The 15734-nt window shown below is 50.4% G+C and overlaps 2 protein-coding genes across 4 annotated transcripts in view; one reads left to right on the top strand and one right to left on the bottom strand.

Annotated features, from left to right (window-relative positions):
• The window catches only part of RANGAP1 (Ran GTPase activating protein 1), a 228733-nt gene that overhangs the window by 137947 nt on the left and 75052 nt on the right, over nt 1–15734 (bottom strand). The gene's annotated exons all lie outside the window — the stretch shown is intronic.
• Nucleotides 1770–15734, top strand: part of TEF (TEF transcription factor, PAR bZIP family member) — a 22651-nt gene continuing 8686 nt past the window's right edge. The window contains exon 1 of one of the 3 annotated variants that reach the window (XM_069099438.1): nt 1770–2039. In XM_069099438.1, the coding sequence (XP_068955539.1) occupies nt 1937–2039 (103 nt within the window). In that variant the 5' untranslated portion in view covers nt 1770–1936. Of the gene's footprint in view, nt 2040–14742; nt 15463–15734 lie in introns of those variants that run through there. The other 2 variants (XM_069099437.1, XM_069099439.1) reach the window with 2 other exon arrangements.

The following is a 15734-nucleotide window of genomic DNA, read 5'->3' as shown; positions in this document are numbered from 1 at the left end:
AAAAAACTCAGATGTGATGTTCTCCCATTCTCACAGGGAGTCTCCTGCAGCTGCCAGAGAGCCCTGAGGGGAGAAGTTGCCACCAAATGCCAAACTAACCTCCCAGACAATGGTGATGATTGTGGCACACAGGATGTGGAGATGAGGCAACATGCTTCCAGCAGATGCTGCTTTTTCCCAGGGACCCCCTCTCCTCCACAGTACCATGATCCTCTGTGTAGGTGGACAGGGCAGTGGCCAAAATATTCTCTCCATTTTGCAGATGGGGAGACTGAGGTGCAGAGTCAGACAACTGACTGGACCCTGGTCACATGTGCACTGAGAGAGTTTTTGAACCACTTGGGTCCTGGGGTAAGATGGAAGAGGGGAGGTCCTCCCCTTTCCAGCTCCAGCATCCCATCCATGACTCTGGCCCATGCAGTTTGGGGGGCTGCCCGGTTGGTTCCACATTGATATCTATGACTTGGATGGAGCTGTCACAGCACCAACAGTTTGGAGGACAGAATCAGCAGCCTGAGAGACAGAGATTGTGGCCTGAAGTCAGCGAGATGACATTCAACAGGAAAATGTGTCAAGTCCTGTTTTCAGAAATCAATTCAGGGTATAAGGGAATGGAGACAAGGCCACAGGAAGGTTCATGGGAAAACAACCTGGATTTTAAGTGACCCCAAGCACAAAGTGAGTCAGCTCTGTGGTGTCCAGAGGCCACAGGATACTAGCTTGAGAACTGGAAAGGCCCTCAGAAATCATCTAGTCCAACCCTTATTTTACAGATGGGGAAACTGTAAGGTTTCCACAAAGGTTAAGTCACCAGTCCAGGGCCACAGAACTAAGCATCTGAGATGAAATTCAAACAAAGGTCTTCCTGACAATGTGCTGAGAAGTCATGGATAGAACGCATAGCACGGAGTCTAGAAAGATCCAAGTTAGAATCCTGACTGAGACGTTTACAGTTGTTATGACTCTGGGCAGATCACTTGAGCTCTGTCTGCCTCAGTTTCCTCATCTGTAAACTGCCTGCCTCCTTCCTTGGACTGCTCTGGAATGGTAGGGATCTAGGACCACCGCCCCTTGCACCAACCTCTCAGGTTGTGGTGAAGAAAAATAGATAACATTTGTAAAGTGCTCGATAAATGCTAGCTATCGTCTTTATTCACATCCTGCTCCAGAAGCTGAAAGGCTAGATGACCCTGCGCAAGTCTTTTTGCTTTTCTGGGCTTCTATCTTCCCAGCTGTAAAATGGACAGGTTGGAGTAGAAAGCCAACAAGGTCTCTTCCAATTTCAATCTGGGATCCTAAATACAATCCAACACCCAAACACACACACACACACACACACACACACACACACACACACACACACACCATACACGTTTCCCGCAGGGGCTGCAAACTTGTGTCTCATTCTTTTGTGGGTTGCCTGGTGTGCTGGGTCTTGCCTGGATTTTTCTCCTTGAGTGAGTCAGAACTGCCTCCCTGGGGGACTTGGCACACATGTGTGCTTGGCTGGTGTGGGCCTAGGCATGTTTTTACTCTGTGGGTGAGGTGGGTTGGTGTTCATACTGTGCATTCAGGTACTTATGTGTGTGTGTGTGTGTGTGTGTGTGTGTGTGTGTGTGAGCGGCTGTGTGACTGGGCTGCTTCCAAGCTCCCTGACCTGTAAGCAGCCAAACTTCCTTTTGCAAAGTTAGATAACAGGCCCTGTTCTCCGTGGTGGGATTGGCCATGGCTAGCTCCACGTGCTGCTGCTGGCACAGTGCCCAGGCCCGCCAGGCAGCCCAAGCTGGCGCGGGGGTGGGAAGGCGAGGGCTGAGCAGCTTTTGCGGCTTATTGGCTGCCTTGCCTGCTCCCTCTCCCTCTCCCTGTCACCCTGAGGCTCTGGCTGGTTGGGCTGCTTCTCGAAAGCCGCTCTCTCCTGCTCCCCCCTAGGAGTGCCATGGCGAGCTGTGAGCGGATTGGGGTGGGTCCTGCCATGGACATGCCTGAGGTACTGAAGTCTCTGCTGGAACACTCCCTGCCCTGGGCTGACCGGAGAACAGGTAGGAGTCCTGGAGAGTCCAGGCTGGCTGGTGCCCCCCATTTATCTCCTGGCATCTTGCTGCCCATGTGCCAGGAGGTGGGCGGGTACCCAGGTGCATAACTGCCGAGCAGGAGCTGCCTGGATGCTTGGCACTGCCCACCTGACTTCAGCTCAATTGGCAGGAAGGAAGAGAGGAAGCATGGGGAGGTACCCAGCTACCTGGGGCTGCTGGCATGGGGCAGCCTCAGAGAGGGGGACTAGAGGCATTACCATCTGTCTGGAGTGGGCACTGGAGTCACTGTACTGAGATAAGACAGGCCAGGGAAGGTGGCTTGGCCAGGCCTCTTCCTCTGGACACAGCCGGCTGGGGAGAAGAGGCACAGATTGGTACCTGAGTCTACCCTGTTCTTTGGATGGGTTCAACTCTTAGATGGGATAAATGTTATGTAACAAAATCATAAGGACTAGAGCACCCGTTCCTAGGAAACCACAGCCAAACACAGGGCTGAGGGAGGGGGCAAAAGGGAGGGCGGGAGCCAGGGAGAGGAAGAAAGGCAGATTCAGTGGCCGGTGCCGCCTCTAAGGGGCCTCCTCAGCCCTGAGGTTGAAACCAATTGGAGACCCAACTAGAGCTTTCTCAGGGAACTGAAGGACCAGCCTGTTCCAGTCAGGAGCTGTCCGAGATCAGGGCTCCCTGGGGACCCCATGCCTGGGGCAGTTAAGAGTTATCCTGGTTATCTGAAAGAGTGCTTGACCTGGAGACAGGAGAGTTCTGGGTCGGTATCCCAGCAGCTGGGGTGACTCTGGGCAGGGCCCCCCTCCCTCGGAAGCTCAGCCTTATCATTTGTAAACTGAGCCTACTCCTAGTACCACTGTCTGTCTCCCAGGGTTGTTGGGAAGCAAATACTCCACAAATCTTCAGTACCAGAGAAATGGGACTTATTATTGGCTGTCACTAGAGTAGAAAACCCAGACTGGTACAGCCTAGACTCCCAAGTTCCTCATGTCCCACAAGTTCAATTACCATCCCTATGCTACTGAAGTTTAAAACAGTCCTAAGACTTTTGGGATACCATATACGTGTGTGACATATACATATATATGTACAACTATACACATACACGTATGTTTACAATATACATGTATGAGTGTGTGTACAATACGAACATACATGTATGTGTATAGTTGTTTCCTCCATTAGACTGTAAGCTCCTTGAGGGCAAGTCCCACATTTTTACCTTTCTTTGTATACCCAGCACTTACCACAGTGCCTTATATATAGCAGATGTTTAATAAATGCTTGTTGATTGGTCAATGACTCCCCAATCTGTACCTACAGGCCTAGTCTTTCTTTAAAAAAAATTTTTTTCCCAATTTTTTTAAAGCATATCTCACCCTGCTTTCAAAACTACCCTCCCTTGTAACGAAAATGTTCAGTTGAGCCAAACGACCTTGTCTACCAAAACACCCCTCATTTCAAACCTGTATCTCACTGTCTCCCTGCCAAGAATAGGGCAGTGCCCTTTGATGTCTATGCTCTGAAATCTGCATCACTGTTCCCAGGTCTCCACCCCTCACCCACTTGGGCTGTACCTGTTGTTTGTCTTCCAACAGTGCTAACTTCCATTGCACCTGCCTGGTCCTTGTCCTTAGCTTCACCCCATGCCTCTTGGAAGTTGGGACAAACCTGCTACTGGCCAGATTCTCACCTGGCACAAACCCAGAGTCCTAATGGCAGATTCTGTCAACTCATTTGGTCTGAAACTGGGGGGGGGGGGGCTGCTATTGACTAAGTGGGAAAAGTAGGAAAGTGAAGGTCTGCTTCCCAACAGAAATTTCACTGTAGAGAAGGAAAAATCAGCTCAATGGGAAAACTCCAGGCTCGGTGTCCAGTTGCTAGAGCTCAGACCCTTCACACCAGACCCAATCTGAGTAATCCTGCTCAGAGGCAAGTGAGGCATTCTGGGGAAATTTACAATGGGACACTGCTAACAAAGAGAGTTGCCCTGAAGCAGGACCTGGGGTCACTGGAGGCCCTCAAGGAGAGACCAGACAAGGCTTTGTTGGGCAGGTAGTTCCAGGGACTACTTGTACCCTCCAAGGTGCTGGGATTCTGGGCAAAACAGGAGAAGGATGTGGCTGCTACCCAGGCATGAAGGTGGCTGGATGCTCCCCTGAGGATGGTCCCATTGGGACAGGAGAAGGGACTCCATAGGACAGGCAGTTCTATGCACTTGTGTACCTAAGGGAGACAGTGATTCAGACTTGCTTCCTGTTGGCTACTGCACAAACTTCATGGGGTACTCTGCCAGAGACTGAGAGGCACATGAGCCCACTCTCTCTTTTAAAGTACCTAGCTGAGATGATTACCCTTAGGGGAAAGAACCCAGGGGAAAGAGCGGGGGGGTGGGGGGGGGAAACAAAACTTTCTATACGGCTTCCACTGCTTACTGGCTTTTAGACCTCAGACAAGTCATTACTTCATCACATTGAGGCTTAGTTTTCTCCTCTGTTAAATGGACTAATTAAATTCAACAAGCATTGATTAAATGCCTACTGTATACCAGGCAGCCTGCTGGATGGTAGAGAGACAAAAGAGATGGAAACTGGACCTATAATTTCACTGGTGCTCCTGATGAGGAAACCCCACTTGTCATAGCCCCTGCCCTCTGGAAGTTTCCTTTCTATTAAGGGGAAATAGCATCTGTGCATGTGAATAAATTATATGGGGGAGAGGGATCAGATTTGTGATCGTATTGGAAAAGGGAACTTGTGATGAGGAAATTCTCCACTAATATAGGTTGGTATCTATTTGGCAACTTAGGATCATAGGTTTAATCAAAGCTAGAAGGGACTTTGGCAGTCATTATGTGCAACCCTATCATTCTACAGATAAACTATGGCAAATAGAAGTTAAGTGACTTATCCAGGGTCACACAACTGGTAAGCACCTGAGCCCCTAGTATGTCCCTTCTTAGGATGAAGTCTCACCTGTGCCCACTGGACAGGCCCAAGGATGGGAGACCCCACAGAGCTTGGTAGATTGGACCTCTATGCAACAGGGCAAGGAAGAAGCCAGGAGAGTCAGTCAGGGAACGTGCATTTACTAAGCCCTTAGGAGACCAGAATTGTGCTAAGCTTTAGTGAGATAATGAAAGGTACCAAAGGTACACAACTCTGGCCCTCAGGGAGTTCACACTCCACTGGAGGAGACAATATGCAAATAACTCTGCGAATATAAGATACTGATGACATAAACTGGAATGGAAAGGCTTTCTGGGCAGTGGGTTCATCCCAGCCCCACAGCCCTGCTCTGCTCCTGTCCCTTCTCACTTTACCATTTCCCAGGCTTCCCAGACCTTTCGTAAGAATTAAAATGTGAGGCTGAGAAGCATCACGACTGAGAAGGCCAGTCCCAGGCTGGGAATCGGGATTCTTAGCCGTCTTCCCATGAACAGTGAATATCCTAACCTGGTACAAGGGCTGGTGGTCCTAGATTCCTACGATTCCAGAACAGCCCAAGAGCTGAAAGGAACCACAAAAACCACCATCTAGCCCTGCCTCCTCATCTTCTAGAGGAAGATGGGAGAGAATAGCTCTAGGCTAGAATCTCAAAGTTCATCTAGTATACTCTACAAATCAGGAAGCGGAGACTGAGAGGTGATGTGCCTTAGAAACTTACAATCATAGGGACCTTAGCCTTTTAGCCCAATTCTCACATTCTACAGATGAAGAAACTGAGGCGGGCAGAGTCAGGATTCAAATCTAGGTCCTTTGACTCCCAATCTAGACCTTGTTCCTCCTTACCCTGATGACTTGTCTAAGGACATGCAGTGCACAGCTTATCCATCTTTAAAATGGGTATGGCAAACATATTTCTCTTCCTACTCAGCAATGAGCTCCAAGGTGGGAAGACTAGTAGAGGTGGTGATACTGACCACTGGGCTGATTCCCACCGCTCATCTGGCTCCTCCCATCTCAGTCCTCTCTCCCCTAGCCTTAATCAACTTTCTGCTGTCCACCCCCCACCAGGAGTGAAGAGGGGAGAGGTTCCCACTGCAGAAAGAACAAGCAATGTCTCTCTTTTGACCCCAGTCCACCTCACAAGCTTCTCAGTTGGGACAAGTAAACACCGGAGCTTTCCAGCCATGTGAGGGAACTCCAGGGTCAAACCCATGTGTGACTGAGACAAGAAGCAGGTGCTGTCAAGCATCCCCCAGTCACCTTGGCACAGGTTTAAAGTACCGAGCTGTGCTTTAAGGGCTCTCCCTGGAGTCACTCCCCTTTCTAGTTCAAAGGACCTTTTGCTAGAACTTGCCATGAGGACAGTATTTGTATCTCTTTCCAATGTCTCCCCAGCTTCCATGTCCAAGCCTAGGCTCAGCTCTATGTCCATTTGCCAGGCCTTTGGAGAAGGGGAGTCTCTTCTAGGTAAATACCCCCACCTGCTCCCAGACCCTCTGGCTCCAGATCAAAACTGCTGCCCAGCAATTCACCTGATCCACCAACCTACCAGGACATTCCACTGGGCTCTCTCTGCCCCACAGTCATTCCCTGACTGGCCAGCTTCCTAATTCTGGGACCTCAGTCCCCTTCCCCAGCTTCCCTAGCTGAGACACCCTTCTCTACTAGCTTTTCCCAAGTTCTGTTCCCCTCTATCCTTGTCTTCTGGTGACTTTTTATCTTCTCAATTCAATTTAATTAAGCAGCCCATAGGAAATAGAATCTGGACTTAGGATCTCAATGGTATAGACCAACAGTTCTCAGCCTTTTTGATTTGAAGATACCTTACACTCTAAAAATTATTGGGGACCCCTCCACACAAAGTTTTTGTTTATGTGGGTTATATCTATCAATATTCACCATATTAGAAGTGAAAATGGTTTAGTATTATTATGGAAGTAGCTTTGACCTCCATGGGTCCCAGACAAGCTTTGAGAGCCACTTGCATAGAGAATTCCCAGATGTGGAAGTTCCCAGTGTGCAGGTCACTACCTCCTGTGCAATAAGTTCAGTGACTTGTCCAGGGATATACAGCCCACATGTGCCAGAAGTGCCCAAGTCTACATTATAACATGCCACCTTTTGAGCATATCACAACAACAACATGAATTTGGTCCTCATACCAACACTATGAGGTAGGTGCTGCTATTACCCCCATTTTACAAGTGAAGAAACTGAGGCTAAAGAGATAAAGAGATGGGGGAGGAGGGGAGTCACATAGTTAGTGACTTAACTCAGGTTACCCTGACCCCAAGTTCAGAGTGTGCAGCATTGCCTTTCCAACTACTCATCTATGTCCCTAGTGCCTGTCCCCAGGGAGCTTACATTCTGGGGTGGGGTGGGATATGTCAACATGTATAAAGGCAAGTATATACAAGATAAACTCAAAGTAATTTTGGGAGAAAGGGAGAGAAAGAGGTCTGTGGAAAGGGGTCCTGGTAGAAAGGTCTAGAATGCTGAGAATTCCTGCTTGGTTGCCTCTGTGGCCAAAGGTTTGTCAAGTGTAGGGTGCATCATGGAGATGGTGAGCCCCCAAAGTTCCTGGGGTCTGGGATCCAGGGTCGGGGGAAGCAGTAAGCTGTTATCTGTCAGTGACCCATGGGAACTTCATTTCTGGAGAAGGACTTGGCTTCTTTTGGTGGACTAGTTGGGAAGGAAACCAGCTTGGAGAGGGGAAGCAGGGGAAAAGCTGTGGAGGATCCCCTTGGGAGAGATCCTCAAATCTCGGAGCTGGAGTGGAGAACTGGAAAGGGAAAGATTCCCTCTGAGGGAGTCTAGTCCAGCCCCTGCCTGAGCAGGAATTCCCACTAAAACCTCCTTGGCAGTAGCCCTCTCCCCACCCCCTGGCCTCTGCTTGAAGACATGAGAAACTCACTACCTCTTGTGATTAAAAAAAAAAAACTGTCCTTATATCAAGCTGAAACCTACTGCTGCTGGTACATATCGCTCCTAATTCTACTCCCTGAGAACTAACAGGACAAGTGGAGGCAATGTGGAGTATTAGACTTGGAGCCAGGAAGACCTAGGTTCGAATCCCACCACAGACACCTACCAGCTAGGGAGTACAGACAAGTCACTTCCCCAAAGCTACTTCACAGGGCTGGTGTGAGGGTCAGACAAGATAACACATGCTTTGCAATCCTCAAAGTGCTGCATAAATACTGGCAGTTATTGTCTCTCCAGGTAACACGAAAGCTTAGTACAGTGCTGGGCACATAGTAGGGATTTAATAAATGTTTGCTGACTTGAAAGAGTGAGATGACCTCTAAAGGCCCTCCCTGCTCTAAAACTACAGTCTGTCATACTACAAATTCATTCCCACTTCTATACAACAATCCTTCAAATATTTGAAGATGACTGAGTTTTCTCTTCTCTAGTCTAAACATTCACAGTTTCTTCAGATAATCCCCTTATATCCTGGTGTATTGCTTAACACACTTCCTGGCACATAGTAGGCACTCAATAAATACTTGTCAACAATCTCCAGCTCTCCTTGCCATCCTGGTAACTGCCCTCTAGTCTTGCTCCAACTAGTCAGTAGAGTCTTGGGTCTAGAACTAAACCCAAACCCAGGATCTGAGCATTGGAAAGGCACTTAAAGGAATCTAACCTCCTCATTTTATAAATGAGGAAACTTCAGCCCAGAGAAAAGTGACTTACCCAAGGTCACACCGACAGTAAGGAACACAGCTGAGATTTGAACTCAAGTTCTCTGAGTCTTTGTTGAATGTTCTCTGGTGAGGGAGGGCAGAGAGGAATTCTGTTTGGACTGCATGACCTCTGATCCTCCTTCTGACCCTACCAATGATTTACTCCTCTGGGACATTGACTTCCCAGGGCTGGCCAAAGGCATGAGTGAGAGTGAAATGAAACTTGACTTGGGTCCCTACCTCATTTTGTGACTCCCCCACCCATGTTTTTTCCCTCCATTCCCCCCTTAGGAATAGCTCTGAAAGGACCTAGCCTCAGGAAAGGAGCACTCCAGTGTGAGTGCCAGCCATGCTAAGCCTTCCCATCCCAGGGCCACTGGTATAGATCCAAGCCAGTGGATTTGCTACCTGTTCTCCTCAGCTGACCTTGGACCTGGCACTACCTTTTGCTGGATTTGAGTTTCCTGCCTGTAAAATGAGGACAATAATCCCATATCCTACTCAACCTAGTCTGGGGACTCCAGTGAGAAACCAAAGGAAATGATGGATGTGTATTCACTGCACAAAGACAAGGCCTCAGTTTTATTTCAGCAGGGCTGGTGAGGTCCTAAGCTAAAGGTATTAAACTCTAAGTACGCGTGTTTAGGCATCAGTTATCAGAGGAGGGATAGTGTTTGTGAAGTCAGGATAGTCCTCCAAGTATACCCTACAGGGATGAGGATGTCAGATCCCCTGCCCCAAGTTAGGGAAGGAAGGAGGCAAGGAGGCCAGACCTACCCAAATGGGAATTCTGTCCCATTCTGCAGATGTACATGAGTTGAGGAGCCTGGGGGAGGGGGCCTGAAAGCCTTAAACTAGAAAGAGTCCCTAAGCTGAGACTTGAAAGAACTTAGGAATTGATTCTAAGGCAGAGGGGTGGGGGAAGAGGGAGCACATTCTAGGTATGGGGACATCCTTGGGAAAGGCAAGAAGCAGGAAGGAAATGCTGACTTTGTAGCTGTCTGGGTTGTCTGGAAGAAAGAGTGGGGGAAAGGGGTAAATCTGGAAAAGTAAGAGTGTTCAGAATGAAAAAAAAAGTGTGACTCAACCTGCAAAGCACTTCAAAAACTTAACTAAAGAGTTTGGATTCTATTTTAGAAGCAATGGGAGCCATTGAAGAGTTTTGACAAGGTCAGACCTCTGTCTTGGGAATGTTGATTTGGCAGCTCTGGTGTACTTGGTACAGGACTTTAATAATGCTTCTCAATTGACTGGAATGGCGAAGGACTCTGGTGACGAACTAAAGGTGATAAGTTACCTCATGGGGTGGACAGATGGGAGATGTGATAGAAAGTGAGGACAACAGAAGGCTCCCAAGGTAGCTGAGGTGGGTGTGGTAGAAGACGGTGGTGGTTGTGCCCTTACCAGAAACAGGAGAATTTGGAAAAATGACATGTCCCATTTTAGACATGTCAAGATGGACACCTACACCATCAGGGCAAGCGGCTGGCGTAGGGGACCTCAGCTCAGGAAGGAGGCTTGGCTGCAGCTGCAGACCTGGGAGCCCGGGCCGGGGTATCCTGCGGAATGTTTAACAGCCAGCTCACGTACTCTGAAGCTGAGCCTGCATTAGTCGTGTTTTCTCCATCACTTTCTTAAGTCTAGACAACCAATACAACAATAACTCAAGCCCTGATTTGAAGCATTTGCAAAATTCCATGGTGCACATGTTCATGCTGACAATTTAGCAGTAAGCTCTGTGAGCTGGGCTGAGCTAGCTCCAGCACATCCCTGCCTGGCTGTCACCTGTACTGATGGTCAGAGAAGCTGTGGGAAGCTAATGAGGTACCCATGTGTGAGGAGAGAAGAGGGCCAGGACAGAGTCTTGGGGGGACTCTGGCCCACCCCTTACTCTTCATTGGGAGGGGATAGGGACATTGATGGTGACCCACCAAGGAACTGTCAGGTGAGTGTCATCAGAGAAACCCAGGGAGGAGAACAGAGTAAGACTGGAGGCTTTCATGGGTGTAAAATAGAAGGCAAGTAGGGGCAGGGGACCTAGGAGTGGCTCCACTCTTCTTGAAACAGCCCTAGGGGATGGCACTCCATTGAAACACTTGGGGCCCTGGGAGGGGATGGACCTGAAGCCAGCATCTGCCTGAAGTAGGAAAAGCAGCAAACTTGGTAAGAGGGAGCCAGCACCACTCCCTTTTCTAGGGGAAGCTGTGAAGGGTCCTTACATTGAGCACCAGTCAAGAGAGCCGAGGCATCCAATAGAATGTAAGCTCCCTGAGGCCAGGAGCCTGTTTGGTTTTTGTCTTTGCATTCAAACTCATTTGGGACTTTCTTGGCGCAGATATTGGAGCAGTTTGCCATTTTCTTCTCCAGTTCATTTTATAGATGAGGAAACTAAAGAGAGTTAAATGACTTGCCCCAGGTCACACAGTTAGGAAAAGTCTGAAGCTGCATTTGAATTCAGCTTCTCCGGACTCTAGGGCCTAAGCTCTATCTACTACACCATTTGCCCAGAGTAGGAACTTAGTAAATGCTGGTTAGTTGATTGAACTCTGGGTAGTCCTGAGTTCAGGCCCCACCTTTTATAATTTTAGGCAGGTCACAACCGTGTTGAGTCTCAGTTTCCTCATCTGTAAAATGACAGAGTTGGCCCAGATGGTTTCTGAGATCATGAAGCCCAACCTTCCCATTTTACAAGAGGAAACTGAGGTCCAGTAAAGTGAAATGTCTAGCCCAGGATCACACCACTTAAGTGTCTGAGGCAGGATTTGAACTGAAATCTTCCTGACTCCAAGTCCAACACTGGCCACTGCCTCAATTGGCTGCCTCAGTCATAGGCCTTTTGACCAAGAAGTAGTATGGGGTGGGGGAAGGAAACACTGGGGCTCTGGAGTCAGATGACCTGTGGTGCAGTGAATAGAGCACCGGCCATCGAGTCAGGAGGACTTGAATTCAAATCTTAACTAAATTGCTTAGTCATTTGACTTCATGAACCTCAGTTTCCTCATCTGTAACATAAAAATATTAGCTTAGAGGGCTTCTGAAGTCCCTTATCATTCTGGGTCTAGGAAGGCCAATGTAAGCTGACTGACTGATTAAGAAGGCACCAGCAGCAATGTCCTGGGCCTGCTCCCCAGAAACCTGGGGCTCTTTGTGTTTCCAGGATGAAGCCAATAGACTGATTTTTTGTTTAATGCTGAAGCAGGCTGAATGCCTATGGCTTGGAACAAGGGAAGTTTTAATTTGTGAACCTTCCCACTAACATTTTCTGCAAATATTTTCCAAGCTCCCTACTGTGGGCAAAGCATCGTTTTCTGTATGTGCAAAGGCTGTAGGTAATTGGCTGCCTTTGTTGACAAACTGAAGCTTGATTATCGTAGCAGGGTGGGTACTATTATTACCTAGAGGAGCGTATTCCCTGGTTTTGTCTCCATTCAGGAGGGAAGAGAATGCCAGTCTTGAGGATACTTGCCATATCACCGGGAGACTTGGATGCCATCAGCAGCTAATTGTAATGTAATTGGCCAACAACCCCATGCCGTTATAATAACTCATGACTCCATGAGTGCTCCTCCAACCTATACAACTTAATAACAATGCTACAAATAAACAAATGGCCAGGCATGGTGACAGCCTTAGTATGGTGCCCTAAGCCTGTTCACAGACATCACATTCACTGCCCAGATCAGCTTCAGTTCAACTGAATTCCCAACCCGGGTGTTCAAGGTCACTGAGAAATGAAACAACTCAGAGAAACACATGATTTGTAGCTGGATTGGGCCCTTAGAGACCAAGTCTGATCCCCTCATTTTATGGGGGAGGAAGCTTTGGCCCAGACAGAGCAAAGGATTTGCCTAAGTTTCCATGGGAAGTGACTTGTCGATGTAAGCCCCTCGGGGCAGGTACAGTTTCTCTCCCTCCTCTCTCTCTCTCTCTCTCTCTCTCTCTCTCAGTCTCTCGCTGAGAGTCTTTCTGCCTCTCTCTCTCTCTCTCTCTCCATAGATCTAAGGTGCTTTCCAGATCTCAAATATTCCAATTCTCAGTGCTCTCTGCTCCACCTTTGTGTGGGTGGCAATACCTGATGACACCCTGAGGGGAAAATATCAATAATGTATTTATTAGCACTCTGAGAAGCCGAGCCTGTGAGGTAGGCAGTGCAAACAGTATTTAAATTTGCCCCGTTTTGACAGAGCATCGGAGGGATTTGAACTCAGGTCTCCTGCTTCTAGGTTCCTCTCTCCTGCAGAGCATCCCTCCATAGACTTGGCCCTGCCTGCAATGAGAAGATCATAGGAGTCGGAAGCAAAGGACCTGGGTTTGAGGCCCAGGACATCACGGGAGAGGATCTATCTCTCCAGGCGAGGGGCTCTAAGTGCTGGAGCTGTCCAGCAAAGGTCAGGCACTTCCTTCAATAACTCCCTCCTCCAAGCATCTGGGTCTGAGCCGGGCCAGGTCCCCCCATAAATCCTCTGGGGAGAGTGTACCAGTGTGCTGGCTTTCTCTATCGGGCAGTGCCCAGGCAGCCTGCGTTCTTCCCACCCTACTGGGGCATATCCTTTTCCAACTTTACATTTCCTAGATCACATTTGTTCATCCGGCCATTGCTACAAGTCATCCTTAACGCCAACATTGCCTGCTGCCTGCTTCACTTAGGCCATGCACCTTCCCGATGCCCTTGGGATGATGCCTTGAGTTTCTTTTCTGACATCAGTATTCCGTAAATACCAAGCACAGAGCTCCATCAGGGAAGTGCTGGTGCTAGGGGTGGGCTTGGGTGGCCAATCCTCTGGATCCTGAGCCATGGTCCATTCCCCATAGGGTTCTTTGCATGCCTGTTCCGGTCCTGTTCCTCTCTACGGCCATATTTCTACTATTCACTCTTTTGTTGGAAGGGGCAAACTGCAGCTACTCGGTGGCCGAGTCTCATGCTAGATACAAAGACAGAATTCTAACAGTCCCTGCTCTCAGGCGAACGTGGAGCACGTATTTGGAGCCCAGTCTGAAGGCTAGAGGTTCTAAGAGACGGCCGTGAGCAGGGGGTGCTGTCCAGACACGGGGAGCCCCAGAGCAAAAGCATGAGAGCAAGAGGGGACCCGGACCCGGGAGTAAGCCAGCTTTGCCTAGAACAGAGGGGAGCTAATGAGAAGCGATCGGAAAGGTGGGGGGATTGCAGGAGGCTCCGAGTGCCAGGCTTTTGCAGGTGAGAGGCAACAGGCTCCATTGCAGGCTTCTGAGGGGAAGGAGTTGGGTTTCAATGGCCAGACCCATTTCAGGAATGTTAATCGGGCAATTGCGTGGTACTGAGATTAGAGACAAATGAGAATGGACCAACGAGATCAATTAGGCGACTACTTTACAGACTCAGAAGGAGAATTAGGGCAGGATTTGTGTGCAAAACTCTGAGAAGCCAAGCCTCAGGAACATGGCGGATAAGTCATGGCTTATTGGGTCATTGGATTGGATTTTGAGAGGGAGAGCTGGAGATGAATGAGAAGGTGATGCCGGGTAATGGAGGGACCGTGGTCTTCTCAGAAAAAGGGGAGGCAGGCGGGGGCTGGGGTGGGGGAAGGGGCTTTGGGGATTCTTAAGGACCAGTGGGCCTGGGGCTCAGGGGAGAACTGCAGGGATAATAATGATAACTGACGCTTAGAGGGTATTTTCCAGTTGGATTACCCAACCTCATCTGTGAAATGGGGGGGAATAATAGTCCCTTAGCAGGATAGTTGAAAGGATTGAATGAGATAATATTCGGAAAGTGTTTTGCAATCTTTAAAGTGAAATAAATGGTAGCGATTTATTCAGTTTTCCTTTCTATAATGATTTACAATTATCGAGCAGTTACTAAGCTTGCAGACGACAAGCCACGGCCTCCGCCTCGAGGCGGAGCAGAGCGCTGACCCCCAGAATGGGAACACGTGGGCTGCTCATTCCTCCGCCCCACTCTCCACCGCCGCCTCTAGCCCGGCCCTGTCCCCTAGTGCACGTGCAGTGCCACAAGCTCTCTGGCCCCGCCCCCACTTTCGATTGGCTGCTCCTGGTTCTTTCCCTCCCCCCCATCCCGTGCACGGTCTAAAGACAGCTGCGGCTCCACGTGACCCAACCGGGCGGCTCTCTGCGCGGCGGGCTCGCTGATTAGCTCCCCGCCCAAGCCCCCTCCTCCCCTCCTGGCTCTCCTGTCGCGGCGGAGCCCGAGGGTTAGCAGGCCAGAGCTTTAGGCACAGGAGTCGGGGAGGAGAGGAGAGCGCGGGAAGGCAAAGAGCCAAGGAGTTGAGAAAGCAGCATCTGGCGACACTCGCTTCTGCGCGACCCAATCAAGAGTCAGAGGCGGGATCTCCGGACGCGCCGCTCACCCGGCCCCGCACGTGCCTTGCGGGCTCCCCAGGCCGCTGCACCAATCAGAGTTCCCAGCGGCGTTCGCTCCTCCCTCCGGGGGCGGGCCCATCACGAGGCCGAGCCGCGGGCCGCGGGGGTTCGCCTTCTGAATAATGAATGTGCCCGAGCGCCCCGGGAGCCGGGGGAGGGGAGAGGGGCTGTCTGCGCTTGCGCAGTGAAGCCTCACGGCAGCAGCGGCAGCTTCTCACGGCGCTCTCGGCCAGGAGCTGCAGCCGGGCCAGGAGCTGCAGCCGAGCCCGGCGCAGGCCACCATGTCCGACAGAGACGGGAGCGAGCTGAAGCCTCCGCTGGAGGCCAAGGCGGGGTCGGGGAGGGAGGCGGCGGCAGAGCGGGGCCCACCAGGCACCTTCCCGCTGGTGCTGAAGAAGCTGATGGAGAACCCGCCGCGCGAGGCGAGGCTCGGTGAGGGGGGCGGGGCGGGACGGGGAAGGGGAGACAGTGCGCCTGCGCGGGGGGAGGGGAACCGGTGGGGGAGGGGATGGAAGGGGACCGGTTGGGAGGGGATGGAGGGGAAAGGGATGTAAAGAGGAGGGGTTAGAGGAGACCAATGGGGAGGAGGGTGGAGAGGGATGGATGGGGGGGGGTCAGAGGAGGGGGAGGGTGGGGAGGGGGGGGGTCATTAGGGGAATGGAGGAAGAGGAGTCAGTGAGGGGGGGAAGGGAGAGGGGAATCCC

Source organism: Petaurus breviceps, unplaced genomic scaffold (assembly GCF_028583685.1).
Source record: "Petaurus breviceps papuanus isolate PSGF00001 unplaced genomic scaffold, PetGlider_PUasm1.0 379, whole genome shotgun sequence".
Classification (NCBI taxonomy): domain Eukaryota; kingdom Metazoa; phylum Chordata; class Mammalia; order Diprotodontia; family Petauridae; genus Petaurus; species Petaurus breviceps.
Note: the sequence above shows the minus strand (reverse complement) of the source record. Positions and strands in the feature narration are given on the sequence as shown.